Here is a 16,753-nt window from a genome sequence, read left to right as displayed (position 1 = left end):
AACTTCTTTCTAGTCACAAGTTTAAAACTAAACTGTGTTCATTTGCCTCATTCTGTGCCTGTATTGTCTCTTTTCTAGATCCCTCTGTACAGTAGTGTGCAAGTGGACGTATACCTCAGATAAAGGCTGGGATGACAGTTTCTGGAAAATGATTGGTTTGGAAGATTTGGTAGAGGATAAGTATGAAAAAATAGGTATGTTTTGTACCTATACCTAAAAAGTTATATACATACATACATATATAAAGATATATATATTAAAAGATACATACATATAAAAAGATCTTTTTCTGTATTATTGTCAATGTCAGGAGGAATGTAGCAGGACTTGATGAAGCTTCAGAGGAGTTGATAACAAGGCTGGGTGCCATAGGTAACAGCTTTCCTAAGTACACTTTTTACTTTGCATTGTCATGAAAATCTCTGTTTCAGTTTTCTAACTTCTACCCTTCTGAAAGCCTAGCAAGCCTTTCAGTACTGCTCAGTCTCAACAGCAGAGAAGTAAATGGAAGCCTCAGCAACTGATTCCATGAAGGAAATACCTGCTATGGGCATAGAGAATGGCAGGCTCAAAAAAAAAAAGGCCACAATGTAGTAATTCATAGCTGTTACTGACAGCAGGTTTTGCAGCCTGTACCCATCTCCCTTATAATAGTTTCAGGAGAAGTGCTACTTGTGCTTGTTATCTTCATACCATTTTTTCCACTCTCTTGGAGCCTAAGTTTAATTAGAATGGTAGCCTTGCTAATAACAATTCCTACAGCAGATATTCATTAAAAGTCCATAATGTTAATATACCAGAAAATTTCCAGGATAACTTTATTAGACTTTCCCTGTTAAGTTAATGGACTTTTAATGGATGTCCTAAGCAGACATGTCATTAACAAGAATATTACCAGACATGAACTGAAATCTGCTCATTCATCAAAGTTAATTATCTAAAATTTCCTTTGATTTTTTTTAATGTCTAGCACTTTGAACAAGTTTGTACAGCAGTTTAAATGCAGTAACATGAAATGGAAATGGCAGAGGGAGGACTGTAGTGAAATGAAATGCAATGAAATCTATTACCTTTTCTGATCATCACAAACTATACCGTAAGTCATTTTCAGATTATCAGAAAATTGGGCTTGAAAGCTTCCTTGAATAGATTTCAGCTTTCCCCCTGCAACTGAAACTGCTTATGCAAAGGTATTAAACCCACAAGGAATAGAAGGCTTTTAGCTTCCTGAGGTTTTAGTTGGAATACAGGTCTTACAGCATCTGTCACATGTGGCTTTCAGCAAATCTTCAACAAGTTAAAATAAGACTTGCAATAAATACATGTTTTTACCAGAAAAATTGAACATCTCAGCAACTGGTGATCCAATGGAAGAGTATTTTAAAATGAATTATTTATGAAGTGTAAGCTAAGGCTTTAATATAATATTTATGCAATGCACTTCAAGGACAGTGCAAAGCAATTTGCCATTTCAAGTAACTAAACATACATGTTTGAAATGATAAAGTAGCCATTAATAAAAAGGGCCTTTTGTTGTGATGGAAGCCTCATAAAACTAATCTATATATGGTTCAACATTTAGCAAGACAAAACATCATTCATTTCCAATATCAGGCTTACATTTTTGTTACAACACAAGGTTTACAAAATAAATCAGTAAATTAACTTCTGATGATAGGTTGGATATAAAGAAGTTTGTTACTGTGAGGGTGGTGAGGCATTGGAACAGGTTGCCCAAAGAAGTGGTAAATGCTCCGTCTCTGGCAGTGTTCAAGGTCAGGTTGGAGAGAGCCTTGGGTAACATGGTCTAGAGTGAGCCCATGGCAGGGGGGTTGGAACTGAATGATCTTAAGCTCCTTTCCAACCCTAACCATTCTATGATTCTATGATAGGGGTTTCTTGCAAGACAAAACTGTTTTCGTGAGTTAATGGGAAGAGTATCCAGTTCCCTGGGAAATTGTGTTCGTTTTCAAGAAACAAACCATAGAATGTCTGGGTGCATCTCAGTTGGTGTTGAAGAAGCAGAATCTGACCTCTGGAATTGCACCAAGCTGTGGGCTGTAACTTGAAGCTTCTGAAAAGCACAAACTTTTCCTCACCTTGGGAAATCCTTCGATTTTCAGATTCTTGGGCTGATTACCTTAGGTGTATCCAAAGTATAAGACACTGAAACCTGGCCTTTGTAGAATATATGCTGATTTTCATGCCCATTTGTCTGATCTTGCCTTTTTTAAAAAGGAAGGTGTTACATTCATTACATTTAGCTGAGTGATAAAATCATAAAAAAGCAGGACAGCGACCTTCATTCATGTGTGTATGAAGAGGGGGGTAAGGAGCTCCTCTATGAATGTGGAAACCAGATAGCAACTACTCCTTCATTCCTTTATCTTCCACACTGCACCTGTTGGAGTCTCTTGAAAGGGTTTAGCTTCAGAAGGAAGCAAGACATGACCAAACCAAAGCAACTCACTCTCCACCCAAGAGCTGCTCAACAGTGCTGAAGTCTGTGTTGAGAGCTGTGTCAGTGCTTTGCTTTCTGCCACCCTTAATCTTATCAGTGTCCCTTTACATGAGAAAATGGGAATAGTGACATTGTTCCAGTAAGAGTTTGGGGCGTTTGCTTGTTTTAATGAGTAGTGTTGCTGGACTTGGAAAGAGCACCCTGAATAAGCTCAGCTTTCCTTTGACTTTAAATTGACCAGTACAGCGTAGATCCACCTACTGAGAAAGTGCCATTCCATGCTCAAGCAGCACTGGTCAAACTGTAGTCTTGTATAGTGGGAGACTGTTTCCTACCGACTCCCAAGGCATTGGCATTGGTGACAAGGCACCATCACTGCATAAACATCCAGCCAGGAGCCCGTAAGTGCTATGCTGAGCACAAAGAACACAGGATCACACCTTGCAGAACTCAACTCAAGTTATAATATTGCTTCAGGGCACTGTCCCATAAGTGAAACGGCCTCAGCTGCTGTTAAGTTCAGCACATTATACAAAAGAAAGGCAATTTGTTTAAGTAACTCATCTGGACAAATAGTTACGAGTGTGTGCTTCCAGGAGGCACATCATAGTGTGTTACAGCTGACAGAAAAGAATTTGAAGCAATAGGTTTAGCAGGCTTGCAGATTAAGGAACTTGAACCTGCCAGATAACCTAGGTAGGAGTAGGTTGAAGGGAGATTGTACATGCTCAAAAACTCCTCCTAAAATGAAAACAAAACCAAAACCAAAAAGTCTGAAGTAATTCTAGTGGAATTTCCTTTTCAGTTCTCAAGCTTGTCCAAGTCAGTGGATGTCTGCTTAAGGTTTGTTTAGCTCAAATACAAGGATGTATTTTAGTGCTTGCATGGCTCCCTTACAAAGAGAGATAATGGTATTTTTCTCACATATCTCTCCTAAAAGATTATCAGGCTCTGAATCATCATTTCTTTCTAAACAAAGCAAAATGTCCCAAGATAAAACTGACAACATTTTCTTACTGTAGCAAAAGTAAATATGTAGTTGACCAGTTTAAAATAGGCAGAAAGGTTACATGGTTTTGCTTTTGTTTTATTAGATCTCTTTTAAAAAGTAATTTCCAATCAGACATAACTATAGATGAATAGTTATTAGTAGATAGTTTTTTATAAGTAGCTTTATCTTTCATGACCTCAGAAATATTTATGGAGATTACTTAAGAACAATTTCTCTAATGTACATAGTTCTTTATTCTGATAAACATCTCTTTCAAACATCACTTTTAAAAAGCCTTGCCCTTTAAGGATATATTTACTGTAATCACAGTGGTGCTTTTGGTTCCAGGTAGTGCACTTCTCCTAGTTTCAGTTTAACTTAACGCGTGACCTTGTTGATAAGGGGGTCCCTCACATTTGACCTTTAGGATCTTCCACAGACTTTTCCCACATCAAGATGTGGGTTCACATAGGAGAGTTCCCAGGCCTTTGACATTTTACATTTTTCATAGCAGATTAAGCTTTCAGGGAATCTATGTAATAAGTTGCTTGTGGTTCTTTCTGTACCTCATGGATTTACTGCTTATGTTTGTGAAGGTAAAGAGTCTTATCTGGAGATACTACAGAATTTATTGATCCCATTCATTTGCCCACCAAGAGAGTAGATGTCTTATATTCAAAACCACTCTGAAAGTGTTGTGTACTACAGGCATTAACATTTATCTGCTGTGGCGATAGTACATGATGAGCATCTCTTTGTGGTATTATAAAACCTAGAAAGACATTAACAATCCCTTTAAAATTTCATGTACTCCAGACCTTTTACGGTACTGAACATATATTCCATTTGGAGGAAAATGCCTGATAAATTTTCACCACAGCTCTCTACTTCAGGGGCTACTTTAGGGACCAAGTAATGATTTTGTATTGAATGGTAGTATTTTATACCAGGTCTCTTTTTGGTTGAAGATGGGCCTTTGTCTGAGAGAGCATTGCAGGTACTGCAGAATAGGTATTAATGATCTTGTCGGTTACGTGTTGAAGGCTAAAATATATCTTTTGTGAAGGGCAGTTTTGTCACTTTAATCTGTGATGGAGCAGTGCACTGATTTTAAGGATTTTTTTTAAAAGCAAATCTCATATTTGGAAATACGGCCCTTCAACACACTAAAGATTGCATAAACCCATTTCTCAGCTTCTTCTGACTAGGAATTTACAGCCAGATCCTCAGAAGTGAATAAATGTGTATGGGATCTTTATGAACATCTGAGGCAAAACTAAGAAAAGTATTCGGATTGTTTAAATCTCAGAAATTTTATGGAAAATCAGTGCTTGCCTTGAACTTGGAGTACCTGAAAATAACTCTTGCACAGACAGATTGTGAAAGGAAATTCATGGCAGTCCTCTGGAGAAGGACTTGGGGGTGTTGGTCAATGAGAAACTGAACATGAGCCGGCTTCAGTGTGCGCTTACAGCCCAGAAAGCAACCGTATTCTGGGCTGCATCAAAAGGAGCATGACCAGCAGGTTGAAGGAGGTGATCCTGCCCCTCTACTCTGCTCTTGTGAGACCTCACTTGGAGTATTGTGCAGTTCTGGTGTCCTCAGCATAAAAAGGACATGGAACTGTTGGAACAAGTCCAGAGGAGGCCACGAGGATGATCAGGGGACTGGAGCACCTCCCATATGAAGACAGGCTGAGAAAGTTGGGTCTGTTCAGCCTGGAGAAGAGAAGGCTGCGTGGAGACCTCCTAGCAGCCTTCCAGTATCTGAAGGGGGCCTACAGGGATGCTGGTGAGGGACTATTCATTAGGGACTGTAGTGATAGGACAAGGGGTAATGGGTTGAAACTTAAACAGCAGAGGTTTAGACTGGATATAAGGAAGAAATTCTTTACTGTTAGGGTGGTGAGGCACTGGAATGGGTTGCCCAGGGAGGTAGTGAATGCTCCATCCCTGGCAGTGTTCAAGACCAGGTTGGATGAAGCCTTGGGTGATATGGTTTAGTGTGAGGTGTCCATGCCCATGGCAGGGGGGTTGGAACTGGATGATCTTGAGGTCCTTTCCAACCCTAACTATTCTATGATTCTGTGATTCTATGATAGTTCTTGTCTATAACTCTTCTCTTAATTCCAGAACTTTGGGGGCTGGAAGCTTGTTGTTTCAACGTACCTGGGCATTTGTGTATGCCATTTTGAATGCCCTGAAAAGAAGGGTCAGTAGAATTGTAAATCTAGATGTTCTTTTCTAATGCTCTTGCATTCTTAGTACTTATTCATAAATTGGTAGCAAAGAAAACTGTAGTTGATTTGGGACTTGATAGCTGTGACTCTTGACTGGTACCTGCTGTCATCCTTACTGTGCACAACCTTTTATGGCAGGCTGGGTTTTCAAACGTAAGTGCAGCTCTGTGTTCCTTTAGGCATTCAAACAAGTGACAAAACAGCAGGCTATTTATTCATCAAGATGTTATTATATATAAATGAATGGTTATATTCCTACATGTGCCACTGTCTACTTCTACATGCAAAGCTGATTAAGATAACACTATTGTATACCTCACTTCTTACACTTCAAATAGAGCCTGCCTAGGTTTTGTGTTTTGTCAGAAGGAGTCTTCTCCAACTGTAGTAGTACAGAAGTGCTGTTCCAAGTAGTACTTAGAAGTTCTATTGGTTTATTTACATTTAGGCTGAAAATGGAAGATTCAGTCCAGGGTGGGAGAGTACAGTCAATATTAACTTATGCTGCAGCAGCTGTGAAGGGAATGGTCAATCCATTAGTTCTGCCAGTTTTCTATCTCTTCCAAGGCCTTTGATGCCAGATGCTCCTGTGTGTATGAGGGATTCCTTGAAGACTCAGAGAAAGGGATGATGATTTGTTTCTTCAGGTCAGCTTGTAGCTGCCAGTTCTTCATAAAGCTAGATTATACCAATAAGCTTTATCACTATACTTTGCAAATGGTAGAGAATAGTAAGTAAAAAGATTCTGTGATATATGGGGTCCCTTTACTGTCTGTCTTTGGTTTTTTGCTATCCCCAATCAATTAGAACATGTTACAACTTAAAACAAAATTGAAAGGGTGAATCAGGGGATATTTACACTCACATGCTGTCAAAATCCATGGAATTTACAACTGAAGAGTGTTCCAAATATGCTAACATTTTTCTGGCTTCCTGTCATTTCAGTCTGTCCAAGAGCTCTAGCAAATGTAAAGGAGCTGAAACTGGCACAGCGCAAAGAGGTTTTAGGGTGTCTCCTTCCTCAAAGCTTGATGCATTATTTCATGATATATGATTCAGCAGTAAGAAGTTAAAAGGAATTTTTCTCAGAAAAGCTACATGTTCCTGTGATTTCTATTTTATTTTATGTTTTTTTTCCGTCTTGAGATCACTGCATCACATGAATGGTAGAAGTTAGAAAGGGACCTCTGGAAATTATCTAGTCCAGCTTCCCCTACTCAAAGCAAGGTCATCTGCAGCAGGTTGTGCTGTGTCCACCTGAGTTTTGAATATTTCCAAGAATGGAGACTCCCAGTATCTCCCTGGGCAACCTATCCCAGTGTCATGACCACCTTTCCCCAACAAAAACATTTTTTCAGTGGTGTCCCTGCCCATGGCTGGGGTTTGGAACTGGATGAGCTTTAGGACCCTTCCAACCCAAACCATTCTGCATTTCAGTATGTGTGCCTTGACACTTGTACTGTCACTGGGTGCCCCTGAGAAGAGTCTTGCTCCATCATCTTTACTCCCATCAGATATTTATATATACATTGATATGATCTGCAACCCACCACCACCTTCTCTTTGCTGGGCTTAAAGTCTCAGGTGTCTCAGTCTTTCCTTATATGATGTGCCTCAGTCATCTTTGAGGTCCTTCTTTGGACTTGCTCCAGTACCTCCATGTTTCTGTACTGAGGAGCTCAGTATAAAGCACAACATCCATCTGTGGCCTGAGCAGGGAGCAAAGGTCATCTCTGGGCCTACTGGTGGCACTCTTCCTAACACGGACCAGGAGGCTGCTGGCTGCCTGTGCTGCAGCGGCTCATCACTGGCTCATGTTCAACTTGTTGTCCACCTGGCCTCACAGTCCTTTTCTGCCAAGTTGCTTTCCAGTTGGCCCCCAGCCTGATCTTACATGGGTACTTCCACCTCATGTGCAGAACTTTGCTTTTCCCTTTCTTGAATTTCCTGAGTCAGACAATTTTTCCAGCCTGAGATATTCTTCCTCTTTCCAATAACTGTTCTTTAATAGGCTGGGCTAAATTTGGGTAGCTCAGGTTTCTTCACAGTGCTTCTGGGTGACATTTTCCATTCCTCTTCCACTGTAAGGAAATGAGCCGTCATTCACCCTGCTTATCATCAGGTTGAGTCCTCCTGGCAGATAGTACCTTTTTACTTCTACCTCTCTGTTGGAAGGAGCGATAACTGTTTGATGTTCTTTCATCCTCAGGTTCTGTCACAGCTGAGACAACTAATAGCAAAATCTTAGAGCTTTCAAAAGTAATGATACAAAGATTTCCCACTGCCCACTTTTGGAGTTCTGTATTTCTACATGTGACACACTGGTCATGAGTCTGGTCTCAGACTGCCTGCCTGGGGAATCATGTTTTCTTCTACTCTGGCAACACTGTGGACTTGTGAACTTTCTCTTTCCTCTTTCTTGTATGAAAATGAGGAGCTTTTTCTTGGAATCTCTGTTTTTAAAGTCATAGGAGAAGCTTTGAGCAGACCTTTAACCTGTTGTGATTGCTTAATATTTATATTTCTCAAATATTATCCTCCCTTCTTATTTTTCATACAGTTCTAAAAAAATCCTTTCTCAGAATAGTTCAGGGTTGTTTCTTCTTTTTACCTGATTCTTCCTCTTTCTGGTCCCGATTTGTTCTTCATCTTCTTTTTGCTTGTGCCTCATACTGAGATAGCTTTCAAACCAATGGTGTCTGCTGTATGAGTCAGGATTCACAAACCCAAAGGACTATGTAAAACATTTGCCAACTTCCTCTAAGTCAGAGGCTGTTGGACCCCCTAAAATTAATGCTTGAATAGGTTGAAGTGTATCTTAGAACCAGTTTTGATTTTATAATTTCGTGTCATGGGGAGTCCACTTCAGACTTCAAGCTTTTGACTGTTGGTTGTTGTCATTTTTTAAAATTAATGAATTAGTTAAAGAATGCAGTTTGTTTTTCAGCTGAACTTTGACTTCGTACTCCTGTCCGGCAGACTGCAGTGACATGCCTGACCCGCACAGACTGAAGTTGCCTACATTAAAGGAAAACACTGAACTGCTTGAGGTTTTTCTCCCAAATCTATTATGTTATGTTAACTGCCACACTTCCCAGTCCTTGCAATTGCTTTCCTGACTCATTTCTGACCCATTTATACTTCATCGGTATCTTCTCTGTATGGGCATTAGAGCTGGATACTGTGTGAATGTGGTGGGGAATAAGCTTCTGCAGGTATCAGAAGCTTAGCTGAAAGATTCAAAAGCATCCTTTCAGTAACTTATCAGGTTATTTTTGGTCTGTTATTTCAGTTTTGAAAAGGGATAATTATTTCTTCAAAGAGGAGTTGCTATCATGTGAATTATTAAAAAAAAATCCAGTAATAAACCCCATTCTGTTAAGTAATAATCTGTAATTAATGCAATCTAAATTACCTGTTCAGTTTAGTGATGTGCTGTACCAAACCAAAGTCTGATTACTTGCAACTCAAAGTATAGCAGTAGTCATGTCATTACATTGGTAATCTTTGTGTTTAGAGAGACTGTTAGGAATACTGTGAAGTGCCAGAAATCTAAATTATCAACCTATTGGATTTATTTCTTGCAAGCAAATATGTGAGATATAGTAGCTGAGTCTGGATGCAAATACATCACATTTAGTGACGTAGTAAGACATCTAAATGCATGTATTGCATACCCACATGCGTGTCAGGGTAGTGAGCAGTGAACCGTGCATTATAAGAGATGTTCATTCTGCATGGCCTCACTGAAACCTAGTAGTGAAAACTCAGTCCTGCCCATCAATGTACATGCCTAATGATCCAATGATGCAGAATGCTTTCTTTTTCTTTTGACCTTTAACCAGCAAAGCTTATCATTTATACATGAAGTAGCTCCCTTTCATTTGGACAAGAAGGCAGTAGGCTTTGTTGAAGTAGGCACCTATGGTCTGCAGACCAATTTACTTTCCAGCTTAATGAATCAGGATCTGCCTGCACATGGGTTGCTTGCTTTTTCCAGTATTTAGCAACCTAATATGTCTGCCTTCAGTAATTACATGTTAGGTAGTTGAGATGTAGTTCAGCCAAAGGCATAAGCTGCATGGGAGAGTGGGATGGAAAGGACCCAAATTAGATTTGCCTCAAGCTATTGTGGTAGCTCGCATAGACAGAGATGGATTTTGAACTGAAGAAAGCCAAAGTGATTTTGTTTAACCAACTGTTTTTCTCACTTTTAAATAAACTGGCCTATAATATCACAATTTGTCTGGGGTTTCCTGAATGAAAACCCTGACATTTTTAACTGCCAACCAGGAAATTGTATGGAGGGTATTTCCAGGTTAAACCCTCCCCAAATATGTCTGGTTTTAACACCTTTTAACCACCATGCATTCAGTTCTAAGAAAAAATAGTATTATATTGTTATAGTCTATATTGTTATCCTGCTTCCTATTTTTGCTGATCAGCTGGGCTACAATTGTAGAACAATCAGCCATATATATCTCAGTTAAATGTGAGAGGGATATTTGACAATGTACTGTGTATGAGATAGGGTTGGAATGATGTGTCAGAAGAGTTGTAATATTATTTATTCAGATTCCTTGCATATGGCAGAATTTTGTCATTGTGGGGATTGTTATAAAATACAAGAAATTAGAGATTGTCTATGAGCTTTGTAAGTAATGGTCAAAGCATTGAGGGCAAAATCCCTCCAACTGCTGTTTGAGATCCATTTGGATGGAATTGCTTCTTTTTACTAAGGTCCTGTTTCTTTTGGTGTTAATTTACCGCTGTTTCCTTTAACTAGATAACTTCTTCAATGCATGTTATATATCTCTTATTTAACAGGCTACATGTTTTGTGCATTGTCTTTTAAATGAAAAAGCATTTAGATGGTCCAGTCTGGGGGAGGCTGTAAAATGGAGACAGGATGGTTTGGCTTCTTTTTGGTGTTGCTGGAATTTCAGAAAAGGTTTGATATATCCAAGTTCAAGTTTGCTTGTGTCAAGTTAGTGAGGAAAAGGAACACATCCTTTTGCTTTTCTTCCTTTTATGCACTTACACAGGCAAATGTGAGTGCATGTGAAATGCAGCCACGTTCTGCATGGGAGATGAGAAGCTGTTCTCAGTGAGTGTATCATAGCTGAGTCAGCTGGGCCCCCTGCTGCGTTGGCTTTTGTTGGTTTTAAAGGTCTATGTCCTAAAGTACCTAGTTCTATTAAGTATTAGTAAGCCAGTACAGTGAATTTTGATTACCAAAGTTGACTGAAGATGTATTGTCTGCCTTGTGTGTTGCGTCTGGTAAACAGCTGGTTGCTGTGGAAACTGCCTCAAAAAGGTAGAGGGTCCTTGGTACCACAAATTCTGTAAACAAAGCCTGATAATAGTGAATTCTGACATTAGTCTTCGAAGAAGGATGAAAGAGGAGGAAGAGATTCAGACAGCTTTTTCCTTTTGTAAACTTACTGCTTTATAGGGGAAAAAATAGCTAGAAATAGTCTGTCTCGTACAGAATGAAAAGGTTGGGGATTAAGGCAGTGCATTAGTGAAACAGCTGTATGAATGTGAAACAGAAAGTTCTCCAGCTTCAGCCATTATGGGTTTGTTTGGTTAGGTCTAATTTTGGAAGTCATTATAGCAAAGGTAAATGACTTGCACAGGAGACTACTGTAAACAAAAGACTCGATACATTTACTTTGGCAGGAGCCCTGAGAAGACTCGGTCCTTTCACAACCTCTTTCATGCAGCCTTCTGTAATTCTCACTGCCTCCCTCTGTATGCAGGCAGCTCTCATTTCCCTTCCTCCCTCTCTGACAGCTTCTTTCCTCTGACAGGTAGGATTTAGGGGTGGCAGCACCTGCCGTTGGATTGCTGGTGTGGAGCTGTAGAATACCTTTATTTTTATAGCAGCTGTCACTTGACTTCTAAAGGCACTGTTTTGTGCTCAAGTAAGAATCCGTTCACTCTCTCTGGGTTTATACTGGAGTACAATTTATTTCCAAATGCTTTACTTTTTAATTGTGGTTCCCCTTTGGTTCCTTTGGTGTTTTTTCTTTTATCATTTCATAGTTTTATACCTACAGATTCCGAGCACACTGATACTTCACTGAATTTATAGTTTTTCAGTGAAGAGTAAACCATGAGAACTGTAATTCCCTCTCCACGTCTCTACCCATGTAGTTCAGTCAAAGCTCTACCCATTCCACACCTACTTACTCACACTTCTGTGGGTGGGGAGGCAACTTCTAGAATCATATAATCATAGAATTACAGTTGGAAAGGACATTAAGATCATCTAGTTCCAATCTGCCTGCCATGGGCAGGGACACCACACACTGAACTGAAGCACGAAATCAGACTCTACAACTCAAAGAGAGTTAAAAAGCAGGTATGTTGACACCCAGCACCACATCCAGCCTGGCCTTGAGCACTGCCATGGTGACAGAGAGTGTCCATGCAGAGTCTGCTTCTTCTCTTTAACAGAGCTCCTCATGAATATATCATATTGGTGTAGGAGAGCTTTCATTGACTTCTAAAGCTGGGAAGATGGAGTAGAGGGGCAGAGTCAGTATCCTCTCCTTGCTGCTCTTGCATATTGGCTCCCCTATTCTGCAATCCCTGTCTGTTGGGTGACCTGAGAGACCCTCCATTCATCTCATGGGTGAATGCTGACTGCTGCCACTTCCCAGATTCCCAGAAAGTGCTTTCAGTCAAGGAATAATTGTTCAGGTTCATTTTGACTCCTAAACCAGATAGGGCACATTCTGCTGTTAATTCAGTATTTTTAAATACAAGATAATTATGCTGCATCACAAGAAACCCATCTCTGCACGTTCTCACACGCTTTATGCCCATGGGGGATAACAATGCTGCTGGTCATTCTGATATATACCTAGCATCAAAGCAATCTATAGGGTCATTTTCTACTGCTGCTTTAGAAGAGAGGATCATCTTTATCTCTGAAATTGCTCCCTTAATGCTCATTAACTAGAAATACAGTAATCAAGAAGCTGGTATGAAAAGATTTTGTCTAATAGTAGCCCTGATCTCTAAAATGGAGTTTAACCACATAATAATTACACACTAAAATGTTTGACCAGTCTGACTGATATAAACAAACCAGCCGTGGAACTGAGTGCCTGGAAAGAGGTTTTATTTCCGACGAATTTCATCTCATGCTGTATATACAAGGTAGCTGTATGCTTTCAGGTCAGGTGACTGATTCTGAAGAAGAAGATGTGGTTTTAACTGCATGAACTCTTTTGACCCTTCCACCTGCAGGGTCTTTGTATGTCAGGACCAGACAGCTTTGTTTCACTGGTTTTATACTCCAATGTCTTAAAAAGCCAGAAAAGTAATACAAACGTTCCTTAAAGAGACACATCCTGCTCTCAATTTGTTGAAGGTGCAAAAGGTGCACATTTTGAGAAAGCTAACACAACGTTCTGACTTTACATTAAGAATTAATAAAATCTAGACATCTTTTTTCCTGTGAGGAGATACTTCCTTCTGTATAATCTAAATGGTGAGGTTTGGTTACTGCCTCCAGTATGAGAATATAAACCCAAGGAAGTGCAAAAGTTTTGCCTATCCATGCTTGTTTTAAATCCCCAGTATGAGATCAAGCCTGGCATTTCAGAGGTGGCAGAGTGGCTTTAGATAGATTAGAATAACAAGTGGTTATGTGAAAGTTCTCCATACACAGCAATAATCAGGAAGTGGGCACCTTTCTTGAAGTGAGGAACCAACATTATTTATAGCACAAAGACTTAAGTGATATGTACAATTTTCTATCTGTGAAATTAACTTCATAACCCTCCTTTCCTCTCACAGTAAGGTAGTATAACTGTATTTCTAGCAGATTATGCTTACAGGCATTAGTGTATTCCTGATATAATATGTTCTTTTTTTTAAATTATTCTTTGTTTTGGAGGATGTTTTACTTCCCTACACATCAGAACATGCTTTAGATGTAGCGTTCGCAGTAGAATTAACTGTGAATCAAAGCTTGTTTTATTTTCAAAAGGAGTTTTGTCATCTCTGCCCAGAAGATTTTATGAACTTATTAAATGCAGACACGTGCTAAAAGCCATGGTATTGATAGGGAGGTGTGTGGTGCTTTTCCCTGCCTCTCACCCACCAAATCCTTACAGAAATAGGGAAGTGTGTGTGGTTCCAAGAGCTGTCAGTCTATGGTTGTACTCAGCAGTCGGAGAGGAGGCTGTTGAGGGGGTGTCCTTAAATTCTGAAAGTCTAATGAGTCTAGATTTGTTCTTCTAAGCTCTGAGCAATCTCTATCACACTGATTTAATTAGTGAAAAACTCTTTTCGCAAGACAAAACTTAATGGCACATATGTTTATGATAAGTTTATTTTTGATTTTAAATTTATTTATGGTATTAATAAATATATATAATATATAATATTGTATTTATTAAATGTATTGTTGTATATAAATACTTGTGGTATTTAAATGTATTTATGTTTAAAATGGATGTATTTATGGTAATTAAATTTATTTATGTTAAGAATTATTTATTTATGGTACATAATGTCTCATCCCTGGCAGTGGTTGGACACAGGGGCTTGGAGCAAGCTGCTCTAGTGGAAGGTGTCCCTGTCTGTGGCAGGGGTTGGAATTGGATGAGCTTTAAGGTCCCTTCCAACCCAAACCATTCTAGGATTCTATGATGCTATGGTAGGAGAGACAAATGCAGGTGGGGCTTTCCACTAGGTGAAAGGACCGAGAGCTGAGGGTTGAACTGCTTGTGGTCAGGGTGACCATAATGTTCTTGATACTTCCTAAGGCCAGTGAAGGTTCAGAAAGAGATTATTTAAATCTGTGAAGAAATACAGCTGCAATAAGAGGAATTTACTGCTTAAGGCAGTTTTTCCTTTAGAGTTTCTGTAACTATAGACACCTTACTCCTAGTAGAAACTGCTGGAAAGGATGGAAAAGGAAAAAAAGATGGCTCTTGCCTGGTGCAACAGGTGCAGATTCAGTTGTGAACATGATTATCTCTGAGCTGAATTCTGAACTGAATCTCATTCACATGCCCAGAGAATGGCTGCAGGCATCTAGTCAGAGCTCCCACAAGAATGTGGGATTTCTATGTAAGTATTTCATATCTTTTGGAAAGATGCCAAGCAGAATTTAATTGCTTGTGGTGAAATCTTTGTGGCTAGATAGGACACTGAATACTTTTGAACTTTTAAATTGCTGTGGGACAGCCTGATCTAACATGGCTGTGTTTAATACACAGACAGATAATGAAAGGTACTTCTTAATCAGATAGAGTTCTTTGCTGCACTTTTTTGGTTTATATGCACCACACTGACGTGAGGGAGAGGAAGGGAGTTCTTGTAATAACATACACATTTGTTTTTCTGTTTAGTCAATTGACAGGTGTTTGGTTTTTCTTGTGTCTGCCCAGGAAACCACGTCTTGTCTCCTGGAGAGTCTGTTGGACAAGGTCTAACGCCAGAAGCTGCGAAAGATCTTGGTCTCCCTGAAGGGATTGCGGTAGCAGCATCTCTCATTGATGCCCATGCTGGAGGACTAGGTACTCAGTCACATATTTACTATTCTTGGAACCAGGAATGTCTTGAACTCATTTCAGAAAACCTTTTTTCTCACAGCCTGTTTTGTATCCAGCAATTTGCTTTGGTGCTGTTCCTGTGAAATAACTGAAAACCCAAACCCATCACAATAACTGCTAATACTGAATATCTGCTTATAGCGAGGAGCTATCACTCTTTATTTCTTTTCAGCTGGATTTCCATGTTGTTTGATAACTTCTGCTAGTTCCACTTTGAATTCCTGAACTGATACATGAGTGTGTTGCCATGTAAACATGCTGAGAGTTTGCATCTTCTGTTGCTCAAAACTTTGGGATAGGGAAGAAAAATAAAACCCGTAACATTCTAGGGGAGGAGTCTTGTTCATGGTTACTCTTCCTTCTTAGTTTTAGAAGTAATTTCTGCTTTGTATAAATAATGTAAAATAGACTTTTTCTATATATGTTTTTGCTAGCACAGTGGGAGGTATATATAGCAAAATCACTGCTTTTGATCTAGGAGGTTAGAATATGTCAGTGATGTGTATCTAAACTTACAAACCAGACTAGAGGGGAAACTGGCCTCTGCACAGCATTGCCCTTATGCAACTTTTACCCTTAACTGTAGTGGGAGGCTTGTTGCTTAGGTTTTCTCCTTTTCCAGCACTATTTTCTGGTTTTCCCAGTTTCAGCTGTGTTGAAATGCATCAGGTGAGGGTCCATGGCTTCAGTTTCTCACCATGTTTTTTGGCCTTATCTAAATAACAAAGTGATTCAATGTAATTTTTTCAGCAGGAAATTGAGGTGGGTTTAGTTTCTGAGGTAAAGCTTTTTCCTGAACTATCAAAGTTTCAGTGTTCCTGAAATAGTGCTGTTCTGTGGAAATCTGTTGCTCATCAGAGGATTTTTCTCTAGATCTAAATGAGTATGATTGACTACTGAAGTACCAGTTTTGTGCTTCAAGTATTTTTTTGTGGTTTAAATTTCATTTATTCTTCTAGAAGTTGTGGCCTGGAACTTGCAGAATGTTTAAATCCATTTACATTGCTTCTGATAACTGTTTTTACTGAGGTTAAGTCATCATGTAGATTGCTTTTCTTATTACCTCAGAAGGATTAGATTATAGATCCAGCTGCAAAAATACGACTGAGTTTTAGTACCATAGTTGTAGATGTGTTGTGTCCCTACTATTGTGATTTACCTAAAAATCTGTTTGTGTGAATTAGCATCCTAATTGCATAAAAATGTGTTTAAAACTATGTGCCCTGGCAGTATTGTGTTCTTGAAAAGGATGTAATAATAAGCTGAAATAATGAACTTGCTCAAAAACAGGATTGTCACAGAACACATGAAAATAGCAGTGGAGGGTCCTTGTTTAATTGGAATCATTATGTGAGTACTAGATTCAGAGCACAGAAAGTTTGCCCAGTAAATTTAATGTGCTGAAATCTGAATTGCATTTAAAGAGGAGGAAGGAGCAACCGTCTGTTCATTTGCTATTGGCTTACTTATATGAAGAAACTCTA

General features: G+C 39.3%; 1 protein-coding gene across 11 annotated transcripts in view; it reads left to right on the top strand.

The window, feature by feature from the left end:
• The window catches only part of FGGY (FGGY carbohydrate kinase domain containing), a 329,262-nt gene that overhangs the window by 236,836 nt on the left and 75,673 nt on the right, over positions 1 to 16,753 (top strand). For all 11 annotated transcript variants that reach the window (XM_034063471.1, XM_031050950.2, XM_031050943.2 and 8 more), the window contains 2 exons: positions 79 to 194; positions 15,105 to 15,233. In XM_034063471.1, coding sequence (XP_033919362.1) covers positions 79 to 194; positions 15,105 to 15,233 — 245 coding nt within the window. The remainder of the gene's footprint in view (positions 1 to 78; positions 195 to 15,104; positions 15,234 to 16,753) is intronic.

This window comes from Melopsittacus undulatus, chromosome 6 (genome assembly GCF_012275295.1).
Source record: "Melopsittacus undulatus isolate bMelUnd1 chromosome 6, bMelUnd1.mat.Z, whole genome shotgun sequence".
Lineage (NCBI taxonomy): Eukaryota > Metazoa > Chordata > Aves > Psittaciformes > Psittaculidae > Melopsittacus > Melopsittacus undulatus.
The sequence above is the reverse complement of the archived record's forward strand: the minus strand, read 5'-3'. Positions and strand labels throughout refer to the sequence as shown.